Source organism: Plasmopara halstedii (assembly GCF_900000015.1).
Source record: "Plasmopara halstedii genome assembly, contig: Scaffold_526, whole genome shotgun sequence".
NCBI classification, from domain to species: domain Eukaryota; phylum Oomycota; class Peronosporomycetes; order Peronosporales; family Peronosporaceae; genus Plasmopara; species Plasmopara halstedii.
Window position 1 is genome coordinate 1,145,301 of NW_020187446.1, and position 12,977 is coordinate 1,158,277.

General features: G+C 42.7%; 2 protein-coding genes across 2 annotated transcripts; both read right to left on the reverse strand.

Moving 5' to 3' along the window:
- Window positions 1-538: 538 nt before the first annotated feature.
- PHALS_11274 (uncharacterized protein) lies at window positions 539-779 on the reverse strand (the record flags this gene model as incomplete). Its single annotated transcript, XM_024726842.1, has 2 exons — window positions 539-694; window positions 768-779. 2 exons carry the CDS (start codon window positions 777-779, stop codon window positions 539-541), a joined length of 168 nt encoding a protein of 55 aa, XP_024577478.1.
- Window positions 780-4,945: 4,166 nt separating this feature from the next.
- PHALS_11275 (cyclin a1) lies at window positions 4,946-7,156 on the reverse strand (the record flags this gene model as incomplete). Its single annotated transcript, XM_024726843.1, has 2 exons — window positions 4,946-5,736; window positions 5,809-7,156. The coding sequence occupies 2 exons, from the start codon at window positions 7,154-7,156 to the stop codon at window positions 4,946-4,948; spliced, it is 2,139 nt and encodes a 712-aa protein (XP_024577479.1).
- Window positions 7,157-12,977: the final 5,821 nt, after the last annotated feature.

The window sequence follows — 12,977 nt, forward strand, 5'->3', positions numbered from 1 at the left end:
ATTAGTTTTGCGATTATGCATGTATGGATTGACAATAATACTGAACGATCTCATGGACATCTTCTTGTAATCCTGACTTTCGCAGAATGTAAGGAGTTGAGGGAACAGCTCGCTCTTCATCTCGACTTCGCGCGTTTCGTCATCATTATTTTCTTTCAACACCTCCATTGTATGTAATAAGAATTTGATCGGAGTTGATGCCTGTGAGTGCTTCAGTGTTTGCTTATATGAAGTGATGGGAGTGTCCTGCGGATGCCAATCATCATTGATAGCAACATTATTGACCAGCCAGTGGAATATTATCCAGAGTTTTTCAGTATTTGTCAAAGTACTGTCTACATCATATCATTGTTTGTCAATGATCGTCGATCGGATTCTTCAATGAACGATGCAAAATCATTATTCAAGATAACAACATAGTTGCCGAAGTCATTCAAGGTGATTGGCTCTTTTCCTTTATATTCAATTTGGACCTCATCTGAGGTAATCAGGCTTTTGGAATACGTTCATCACCGATCGATCAGAGTTATCCACAGCCTCATCTAAAACGCACATATTCATCGACTGGCGAATGATATTGAATCTTCCTGTAATCAGATCTATACGTGGGGTCGTGAATGACAGATTGGGCCGATAACGTATCGATTGAAAATATCAAAAGCGGCTTCTGTTTCGCTTCCTTGTCTTCCCTTGACTATGATCACTGTTCCGGTTTTCTCCATCGGGTTTATTAGAATATACTTGAAGTATTTCAACAAAATACGAACACGCCGATTCATCGTTGCTTTATATGACGTGCTTAAGGTGGTTCAACCATATAGATACAATGCTTTCATCAACTTCGAAGCTCGCATCATATTTATGTAGCAGTCCAGCGAACAAATTAAAATCGTTGCGATTCATCGAAGTATTTACATCGAGTGCGCCATATGGCTCAACAGTCACCTTTTTGTGGCTGATGTGCTGTTCACGGCGTGAAAAATTTCGCTCAGTTTCAAAATAGCAGCATCGTCATTTTGCATAACGTAGACTTCCATCTGTTTCGTCGTTGCGGTATGAACCTAATTGACTCGACATAAATCCGCTTGTACGTATCTCTTTGACAAGAAGCATAGGCTCGTCATTATTTTCTACTCAGCCGGTCTTGATATCGCAGTCAATAACAGTGTCATAATTTCGCGCTCCAGTCCGAATGGCCCAGTCATCGAACGCCCGATTGGTTTCGTCTTTTCTAGGCTCTGCCAACCTGACGGCATACATTAAACCCTCTTAGACCCATCTTTGATGATGGTAAAATCATCATCATCAAAAATAAAATAAAAGAAAGAATCGGGAGTCTCGTGCCCTATACCCCTCTCCATATCGGAAATCGCTTTCTCTTCGAACAAGCGTGTGTGTTGTGTTCGAGAGACCGCTATGAACTGCGCTCTCTTTTAATTGGTAAGTCCATAGAAATGAAACTAAAAGTTGGCGACAATGCTGATGAGCTTCACATTCAGTTTGCGCACTGTATGAGAAAATCACCAACACCCCGACTTGTCAATCCAAAGGTTTTTCAGCGACTCGATGGGTCGTCTAAGGCATTGACTCATTCTCGACTTTGTAAAGTCAAAAGACGACGCGGGTTGTGAGCTGACTTAACAACACATCCAGCTTCCCTTCTTTTTATTCTCCTACCCACCCAACTCCACGAAACAGCTGTATCCGCTAGTAACTAATGGTGTTTTTGTTTCAAGGCTACCCCCAATTTTTAGTGTAGCGCTAGCTGCGACAGACTTCGAGCCTGAACTCGAAAATAGATAAAAACGAAGGGTGTGCCAGGTCGTAAGCAGTCATGATATCAGGTAAAACTTGCCAAAATGGAGCCTCAAACTTCCACAACTATTCCCATTTGAGAGATTTTTTCTAATTCCCTTGATATCCCCGCCAATCGAGCTATTATCTTGAAAGTAGGCCATCTTGCTCTTGTGTGCTCTCTTGATTGTGGAGGCAAGTCGACTCTATCTAAGAGTCGTGGTGTGCGTCCAATTCTGAGATGATCTAGATCTCGAATTCGCAATCGCATTGCGTAGCTTGAGGCATATCCAGATCACGGAAAAACCATCAGCACAAAGTTCGGCGCCCTTAGTCAGTCTGATGGTTCCGACTATCAGCACAGATTTTACTCCTGATCTCTCTACGAAAAAAAACACTTTCTTTTGAATCCATTCATAGTGAACTCACCTGGACTTCCACGTTTTTGTATAGTGGTGGATTACCAGGTGTATCATACAATATTAAGTGCATGAAAGTACATGAGGGATGTACCACCACACACTGTGGGCAAGTAGGTAGTAATCTTTTTCACCAAGTATTATGCCATGGCAATGGTCGGAAGAGCAACCTTAATTTTAAAATCATGTTCTATACCGTGCGGAGCAGTTTGGTTTCACGGTTAGTGGCGAAAATGTTTTTTATTCGTGATTGAAGTGAGCAGGGTAGTCCTTATGATTGAAAGTCTCTCCTCACAGACTTCTGCAAGAGAACTTTACGACATAGAAGAATAGTCCCAAGAATTGTCACAGGGAATTATGTGAATGGCGTGCAAGATAGTGAAGTCACCGAATTTGTATGGTGGGAACCGAGAAAGCTGCTATCCTCATTCGTCAGGTTTGAGTCTATCGTTGAAGACAGTCGTAGAGCATTGAGTGCAAGAAAGAAGCAGGTATCCTCTTAAACTCTGCGGATTATTGTAGACCTTTGTAAAATAAATACTGCGTCCTGATTACACGAGACCCACCACGCATTCCAACCCCGGATGGGGAATTGCATCATAAAATAAACTTCTTGTCGAAGGTTTCCTGCCTTCCGTGCAAAACACGAAGTGGGTTTGCTGGGAGTGAACATTTTCGCTTTTCGGGGTCGAATTTATGTGACAGAAATGCGAGCGGAAAGTGACATGCCTCAAAAAGCTCGATACTGCCATGGTGTCGAACAAAAATGGATTTCTCCAACAGAACGTACTACGGAGCAGCATGGTCGGATGTACTTTTTTCTGCGCTCTTAAACTGATGATGAATTATTTTAAACCTCATGTGATGACAGCGAAATGCCTCTCACTTTAGTGAGTCCTCGGCGGGATGCCCCGGTAGCTCATGATGCCCTTGCAACTGTCCAATACACCAGCAACGTTCAAATTTCTGGTGACGTATCAGTTCAGGCCACACCGTGGCTGTGCTTAAATCTATATCGATGATATGTTTGAATATAGTTAAACAGGCGAAAGAAAACCGAATGGGAGAATCACATTAGAGAGCAGTGCTCGGGTCTCATCTTGAGGTTGTGCCATTGGGCAGGATGGTCTTTGGGCAGAATCTGAGAAGATAAAGTGTGGCGGTTTTTTTATATTGCTAGCTTAACGAAACCGTAGCAGTCATTTAATAGATGCATTAATGCTTCACGGTAAATAAACACTCAACAGATTGCCAGTATGCTTATGATACTTGTGAGAAAATCAGATTAAGAACAAGGAAATGAACAAGAACAAGAACTAAGATAAAAAACAAGACATTATGTAAGTAGAGAACGTTCATGTCTACTGCATGATTACCACAAACAATCCAGCAGCATAATATTTGGCATAGGATAGTTTCCTTTTGTAAACCACTCATTCAGTCTATAATTTACCGGGTGCCTCGGACTCTACATTGATGCCATTTGACTTTAAATTTTGGGAAGTGGCTTGGCCAGGTCAAATCTTCGCACAGGTATAGTGCAAACTATGCCGTCGTGGATTGACCTCAACCCAACTTCATTCTCATTAAAAGGAATGTCAAGTAGTAGTGCGGGGGAAATAGCCAACTTCCAAGGCTGTGATAGATAGTCTCATGCGTGCCCAATTGAAATCAGCTAATTCATGTAGTCTGCTACACTTCAGCTTTTGTATCAGGTTGTGCTTTCCTTCATGTTGGACGATGAAAATTTACGCGTGTGAGCGTTTGAGTCTCATAAGCTTAAAGCGGCAAAGTTATAACATTCTGTTTACCACATGAAATGACTTGTGATGAAGTTAGTTCAGGATGAACCTGCTTGGATCTACGCCACTATATATTTTTATACGAATCAAGCGTCCTTGGAAACAGCGATTTTGTCACCACATCCATCACAGAGAATGGCAAGGTGAGCATCTTTCATTGCCGAGTATAGTCTACAAGCTGGGGCATCTTCATATGGTTTTTGCATCGCCTTATTATGAATTTTGCTTCTCAAGATGGGACGTCGTCTAATGACAAGGCGAAAGGTCTAGCATACGGATCAGACGCACCATGAGTCACAATACTGAAAGCTTTGGAAAAAAAGGAGTTTATGAACCACATGTCACTTCATCGCATCTCGCGGTTGCACACGTGCACCGCTATCCTTTATCCTAAGGCTAGCTTGATTACAGCGCTGACCCACATGACACTCAGCATGTTGTGCTTCCACATGATGAAGACCTCTAGTTCAAGACACTAAACGACTTTATAAGAAATGATAAACTTCTTAATGTAATATATATACTAATAACTTCTAAATGAGGCAACTGGGTTGCAACCTCGAAAGAAAACAAAATATTTTGCTCGGTGGGCGCTATGTATTGGTGACTAAAAGTGGACAAAAATATTTGCGAATGTTCGAAACATGTCAGCAGAATAAATACATGTGTGGCCGTTGCATGCTGCAGTTTTGGCTGGCCGCCATCCTACTGAGAAAAAACTGATCTCAATTTTTTCTCACTATTACAAACAGCACAGGAACTGCAGGCTTCTATTTCAGGTGTTTGCCGGAGTGCCGGCAGGACTGATTCTACTTAATATAGACAGATCGTGTGAAATGGTACAATCAAGTGCAAAACTTCTATTTGTGCACCTGCAATCTAAAAGTCAAACCAATACTTATATACAATGTTAATGTAGTTGAACAGAGGTCAGTCAAACACCGCTTTGAGATTTTCCAGGGGCAAATGAGCGACCTCGCCAAACTCTTTAGTGCTGTATTTTGTCGCAACAGCCACAAGTTCGCAAGGTTGAGTCAAAATCAACCACAAATCTCGCGTGCACGGGGTGATTGACTCGGCTGCGTAGCCAGTGAGATCTTCGAGGCGAGAACTCCAAACAAGGCTAGGTGCCTGACCCTTGGCGTAGCAGTGGGCTACTAGCAAACACGAACTAGCAATAATGGAAGGTTCGTATGTGGCTCCAAAGGTAAAGTCCATCAACGAACGCTCAGCGAAGTAGCTAGCCAGCTGACCGATGAGCTCGTCTTCCTCATCAAAGTACGATAAATAGTAGCCAAGAAAACTGCTTACACTTGGTACTGCCAAATTAAAATTTAATACGTTCAGCAGGCTCCTCTCACAATCAACCAGGTCATCCTTGGCATAAGACCGCTCGCAGATATACAGTAGATCATCCATATCGCACGGATAAATTTCCTCGAACTTGGATGCGATCAGTAGAGCTGCAACTCCAACAAGCTGAAAACGCTGTGATTGTACTGAAATTTGAGCCAGATATCGGTCAATGTAATTAACCGTAAGAAAAAGTGTCTGCGTCTCGAGTTCAAATCGCTGATGGACTTCGACGAGCCAATCCACAAGTACTGCGCGCATTTTGGGCCGCACGCTTTGTTGCTTGGCGAAAATGTTTTCAGTGACGTGGTATCGATGTTCACGAGCGCAAAGGCTTTCATAGATAGAACTGGCGTACTCGTGTATCGCTGCTGAGGTAACACCATTTTTTTGTAAGAGTTGTACAAGCAAAAGGAGACTTCTTCGTTCTCAAAACGCACCTTTATCTGGCATTCCAAAATCGCCAGCAATCATCTCCTTTTCTAAAAACGCGACGGGCTGCGAAGCATTCTTCTCTGTCATCTTTACCACGGCCTCAGAGACACTCGGCTCGCTTTCCGTCTTGACATTGAAGATATTTCCATTTAAGTGCTGACGAGGTGGCTCAATTGCACCATACACCTCTTTGCTCAAAAGTCGAGGTAGCGTGGTTGATGCCTGTATAAGGCCATTTTTTACCATGGCAAATGAAGATTTTGAGTACTCAGCACTCAAATTAACGTTGAGAAACTCGTTTGTGTTGGGGACAGTCTCTACTCTACTGTCAAAACTCACTTCAAGCTCTTGCATTTTCGATGAGGGCGTGGCCCTTCGATTTAAATCACTGATCGTCCCAACGTCACTGCTTTGATTCATCGCAACAGAAATTTTACTTGAAAGTGCACGAAGCCCATCGTATTCGTTGTCGGCGACGGAAAAACTGCGCGAGGTTTCCTTATCGAATGTTCTATACTCGTCGATGAGTTCCAAATTGATTAATTCGTCTATGTGCTCGGTCTCAAACAAGCTTTTTAGCGACCTAGTACTGAACATTTCCAAAGATGACTCTGCTGTTACTGGGGACGAACCCGATCCAACAATATTGTCTCCGGGTTGCTTTTCATGTATGCTAGGATGTAAATCCTTCTTTGCAGTAGGTAAGACAGTTGCACTTCCGTTGTGGACGTCAAGCTCGGCATCACTCTCTCGATGGCTGCGTGTCCGCAACTCACGTAGCTCATCTTCTTCCTCATCCACAGTACTGTAGCCGCCCAGGGAATCGTAAAAATTGCATTGCTTTTGATCCAGCTGTGGCTTCACTTCAAGTGTAATCTCAATAGGAATTTTAGGCACGGTAGCGACTGCATAGACCGTTACTTTTGACTCCACCGTCTCTTTAGAGAAAGTGCTTACTCCGATATTTGATTGCAATCTGTCCGGTTGTCCCCCAGTTGTGTCATTCATAATGAAAACAGCACCATCGTCTGCCAGAAGGGCTTCAGCAAAGTGCGCTGAGTCCTTACTGCACGTCTCAGGTGTACTATTCGATTCAATGCCATGATCAGATGATGATGAAAAAACGTCATTCGCATGCTCGTCAATGATAGTCGGAGAGAGCAGCTTGTGACGCTCCTTGCGCTTCGCACGGCGGGCCTCTCGCATGGCTCGCCGTGTCGCTTTGCGCTTTTGCTTAGCCTGCTTCTTTTCCAAACGCTGGTGCATGCGATGTTCGTGACCTTTGGCGTCAAGTGCGTTGCGCAAGTGCTGCCACTGCAATTGGACCATCTTCGATAATTGGTTAAACACCATTGTCGCTATCAGGCTCGTGCGCTCAGCTGGAGTCGATTGTAAGTATGAGTCCTGCCAGCAGTGCTGCCAGGAGTGCTGTCTGTTGGTTCGTTGAGCAAGCTGAGCTTGCCGTCGACGATGCAACTTCCTCGCAAATGCCACACTGTTAGCGGGCGAATCATCTACAAAGAAAAGCTCTGATGACGCCTTTCTTGTGAACCTGTAGACGTGACATCCCCCAACTATGGCTCGGAAATTTCTTGATTCAGTAGACTGGTAGAATCTTTGAGGAATATATAGTCTTAAGAAGTGTTCTTACACGTTTTACTCTTCAGGGAGTGCCAAAGTCCTTACAAGCAGACTATGCACACATACTAGTCAATCATGCAATATACAAGCTGATTTTCTCGTATAGACCCGAAAGTCGGTGTGACACTTCCCATTATGCCTCAGCATCAATGAAATGAGTGCTACCCCCTCTTTATCCAACCCATCCCGGTTGTTTTTCGATAAAACTCGCCAGAAAAATTACAACATTTGTTGCCATTAAAAAACTCACGTACCAAGACTTTAACGTTAAGATTATTACGAATCTATTTATGAATAGACAGCTTATAAGTTCTGTCTAAAATTGATGAGTAATTTTGGATAAATCGAGTCAACAGGCATCCATGTAACACCCACCTATCACAGCTTTCTATATTATTACTGAGTCAAATTTAATAATGTTGGTTTCGACTTTAGCTTTCTTTCTGAACAAGTTGCTCGCAATCAGATAAGCCAATCCATATACTGCTGTTTTATCTATTGTTTTGATAAGTGAGCTCATAATATGTAAAATTAATTTGCAATCCTGAAAGAGCTTTACATGATTTTGGGGTATAGCATTTGGCAACTTTTGCTAAATCCTTGAACTTTCAAGTACAGTAAGCGCCTGCTCAATCGCTTCACTGCGAGTGCTTTATCGTCATGAAGTTTCGAGGAACAAACGAGAAGCAGACTCGTCTGTCACCATCGCAATGAGCTATAAATCGAACCAACTCAAATATTTTAAGGCAAGCTGCCTTCGACTAAAAGAATTTCGCTGAAGAAAGTATTTGCTAAACTAAACGCGTTAAGCTCCGTTTGTTTGGTGAAGTGTTTCTGTCGTACCACCGCAGAAGGTTCTGTGATGAATGATAGAATGTATTGGCCAATCAGTGACATTTCGCTGATCGAATCAAGACGACTCTCACTATGGAAACGTACGAAAAGATGCAGTAGTTGGTGCGGGAATGAGATCAGTAACGGCGATCTGTATGAAAGCGCTGCGACTTTGTAGCGAGATCATAAAGCTTCAGGAGGGGTCATAATTAGCAGCAACTGATCAAATTCGTACAAGCAGAAACGTCGTCGACGCAACGCAAAAGTAATATCTGCTGGTCCTTACCAGGCTAACGCGCTGACTACAAGCATTATACAAGGTTTTGCATTCGCAACGTTTTGTGTCCGGACACACCACTGTCGTGCTAGTCTCTCAATATACATATGTCATCGATTTTGCCCTCTCTGGTGATGATCAATACATAAAGCTTTGGTAGTACTAGACTGCATTGGTTGGCACTCATCACTCTTCGCTTAGTATGGTTATGCTCGTTGCATTAATGTGTCGCTCCTTTCGAAAGCCGTTATTTGCATTTAATGAAGCTAGCAACGCAGGCTAGTATCACAGCACATCTTCCGGTCGCCACGATACTTTTCTGTATTGCGTATTTCCACTTTACACTTTTAATTGTATCCAGTCGATACTGTACAATTGTACGAAACCTGTTTGCATTTTTGAGTAATCATTAGTACCGATTATATTGGTAATTATAAAGATGACCGCACGTCTAACAAAAACAATAATAGAATCATGAAAGATGTAACAAATATTCAATATTGATTTGATCTGCATTAATCTTGAATATATTGAGTCCTGAAAGCTGACTTTAACTTTTTACGTTGAAGGTTCTCGGATCATGTTAGATGGTACAAAATTAACATCTGTGAGTGTTACCACAGCAAACCCGTTGAACTCGTGAGTACTCTGCCCAAAACAAGCAACACTCCTATAAAGGGTCGGACTCGATGCTACTCCAAAAGAGCATACATACATCTGAGCTAATACTTATTTTATACGTATTATTAGGGACATATCTCGTATCGAGGTCTACGACTTGACAGAGTCCATTCTAATATTACGTTTCAGCTAACCATATCCACATATCTCCATTGCTAGACGAGTATTACCATTGCTCATAACAAGCCTGTTTTTTCTTAGCGAATTATGTGCTTCTTTTCTGAGTTCCAAAATCTAAATAAATACCGATACTCCGGTGTCTACGGATATTGATACAATTGTACCAAATATGCAAGGGTTAAGTACACAAGATTACGCGAAAAAAATCCTAATTGATTATGTAGCGTAGTGCAATTATATTGGCGCCAGACCGTTGAACATTTAACAGTAGTACGCTGAGGCATTGAAAATGCTAACAGTGGCTACGATATCCGTACGTCGTTCAATGGGGCTCTTGTTAAAGTGTGGGAGATTCTTGTCACCCTTTAAGTGAGGTTTGAGGAATTTAATAGCGTGAAATGTTGTCTTGTCCTTAAAACTGATGTTTTTATAGTATTCATCTTAGATATGGCGTTGCTGGAACGCTATCATCTTAGTACGGCGTGGCTGGAAGGCTACGACTATATGATGAAGCTTTGATAAATCATGTATCCACCTCTGTTAGGAGGCAAAAGTCAGCTCACTTTGACTCGAGCATAAATTCGATGCGCGGCTGTAAATCGCGAGTAGAAGAGCTAAGCCTTAATAATGTGAAAGACGGTTATCCTTATCTCGATGTGACGTTATAGCTGAGTATACACTGCCGGGTGACGTGTCCACTGTGTGTAGCATCGATGCTTCAGATGACGAAATTTATTTTTAACTCCTGAATGGTGCCGGGGATAGCTCAGGGGTTGTGAGACTGCTATCACAGCCTCGCGATATTGTCCTAATAACATTTGTGAATTATCTGGAAGAGAGTGAAGTCGCAGAAATGGCACGGTTAGAAGAAGAAGAGGCTGAAGTTGTCTTCCATCTTGGAAAGGTTACTATCTAAGATATCGTAAGCACTTCATGCGAAGAATGGGACAGCTTTCGTCAAAGATCATGAGTATTTTTTCTATCCTTGAGTGAATAATACCACGACTAAGTGAAGAAAGATCAACCACACGTGTTACTCCCGGATGGGTAATATATCAAGGTATTGACTCCGTTCGTAAAAATAGGCGTGACACAACAAAAGCCTTAGCCAAGGAGCGGTGTGACGTCATTGACGCTTTCTATCATGGGAAAACAAGGCTAGTCTGATGGAGAATTTAAATACCATATCCCAGGGCTGGAATTCTGGGCCAGATAGGTTCCAGGAAAGTGGCAAAGTATGCATGCGTATAATAAAGCTGGCTCCAGTGAAGATTCTGGCACAAATACTAAATATTTAAAAAAGTGCTGACGAAAAGCATGATCGGCTGCGCTTGTTCTGTACCGTTGACCTCGCTTGATGAATAATTTAAATGACGATTAGACAAAGCGATACCCTTCCCAGTATTATAATTACTTTGAACGGAATGCCTGGGGCTACCTTATTATGACACAGAGACTGCCTTATGCCCCAACGACGGTTAATCGTCTGGTGATACAGTGCTCAAATCGCATCATGGGTATATGGCTCACGGTTTAGGATTTCGACGATATATTCGTCCATAGTGGTGAGGAAAACGAGAAGTCGGACAAAGAGAGCCACACTAAGCGCTAGCGAGAATGCGCCTTGAACTAAGCTATTCGCCAATGATTGACGAGCGCGATTTTAAGGCCAGCAAGATCTCTTTTCCGAGCTGATTTACTACAAAGCATGACCTACGAACATAACCAACACGAAAAAAGGCAATTGTAGATTGGCCAATAATGCTGTCTATATAGAATCGATTGAGAGACATGGTCTGGTCAACTACCTGTACGTGCACAGTGCAAACTATGCCGACTCACCACGACCCCTTACCAACCTCCTCAAAGAAAGCAAAGAATATTGGGATGCCAAATTGAGGTGACCGATAGTCGGCGAAAAAAGCTTCATGCTTGCCTCGATTCTTGCTGTTCCGAATCCTGATCGGCCATTCCACATCGTCCGAGACCTTCGGCCAGTCCAAGAGGCTGCATTTTACCACAAGCAGATGCCGATAAGAATGAATGCGTAATCGCGGTTAACATATTGCGAGATGGAAGTTTGTGAGAAAAACTATTCAGCTCATACACGAGGTCTTATTGCAGTGAAGTATACCTTGTCAAGATCAAGGTGCACCTGCCTGGCTCTAAGCCGTTTGTGATCTATACATACATGCTTCGCTGCGCATAGTGATATTGTACATCATATCTTTCACAGAGAGCGGTTGATAAATAACGTTATTTGCAAATTACCTTGAAGGTATGGATTGTCTTGATGCGGTGGTGGGTGCGCATTCGTGCCACGCATGAATTGACGCATGTTAAGATGCTGGCGTAGACAAATATGGCGATACCTACAGCGTACGTTTCAGTTGAAACATATGCAGCGTTGCTGAATTTTTTAGACAAAAGGCATTTGAAATCTTAGATGTCGCGTTATCGAAGCGCGCGGTTTGCATTCCTGCACCGCTATGCCTTTTTGCGGCTTGCTGTGTTACATCGCTAAACCACATAACACTCAGTATGTAGTGGTGCCTCATGATAGCTTTAGTACTGAATCCTGATGTCATCACTCCGGATGGCCACTTCTGGAGAGAAGTTATACTGCTCAGTAAGTGAATGTATTGGCAGCCAATATATATAATTGGATAAAAACAAATGAGTGCGAGTGTGAATGTGTCAGCCGACGAAGCCCTTGTTGCAAATGTCGGTGCCTTTCGCTAGCCTGCTAATTTCCAGCAGAGTGTTAACACTCCATTAAATAAAGACTTGTGGTCTATATGGGCAGTCTAAGCGATTGAGAGCATCTCGCAGCTGTCGGCGGTACTATGACCCTAAATACCGCCGCAAATTGGCTTCAGTTTTAATCTAAGTGGACGAGGGGCTACGATCAAATTCAACTTGCTGATATTAACCTGGTTTTGATTTGCAGTAATTCCAGTGGTTTATTCCAAGGATTTTGTTGGTGATGCGCATGGGCGATGCTTCAGCTGCGAATCACTCTATAAAATATTAATATGCCAACGTTACAGGGAGACGGAGCGCACTCGAATGTGTTGTGGGACATAAGAACTTATTAAAGTAGATTTTTCAAACAACACATGCAGTGTTTACCGCCTAAAATACTGATCTATGTTTGCGCTACATCAAACATAATAAATCTTACTAATTTTCAATAGCGGTAAGGTCAATCTTCGCCGGTACTGCTCAACGACCAAAATTTGAAATTTTTTGTTGGTCGACGAATACATATGTGTTATCACCAGCATCTTGTTGTGAAAAGGGGTAATCTCAATCAGAAACCTCATCAGAGCTAGAAATTCCGCTTTGGAAAGTTTACCCCAGTGTCGGGATCGCTTTCAACCTGGCTCATCCTCAGCCTTTGTCATTTTTAAAAAAGCGGGAACCTCACTCGTCGCTCCGCTTCCTTATAGTGCAAAGAAGCCGAACATATACGTGAGCAAGATAAATATGACCATGGGTCGGTAGCCGAAAGTTGTCTCATGAAAGAAGCAGACTGTAAAGTGGTGGACTAGAAATCTTATCTCGATGACCGCTTCATGCTTTGTAATTTGCAAAAAGCGTGTGAGACGACGCTCTAAT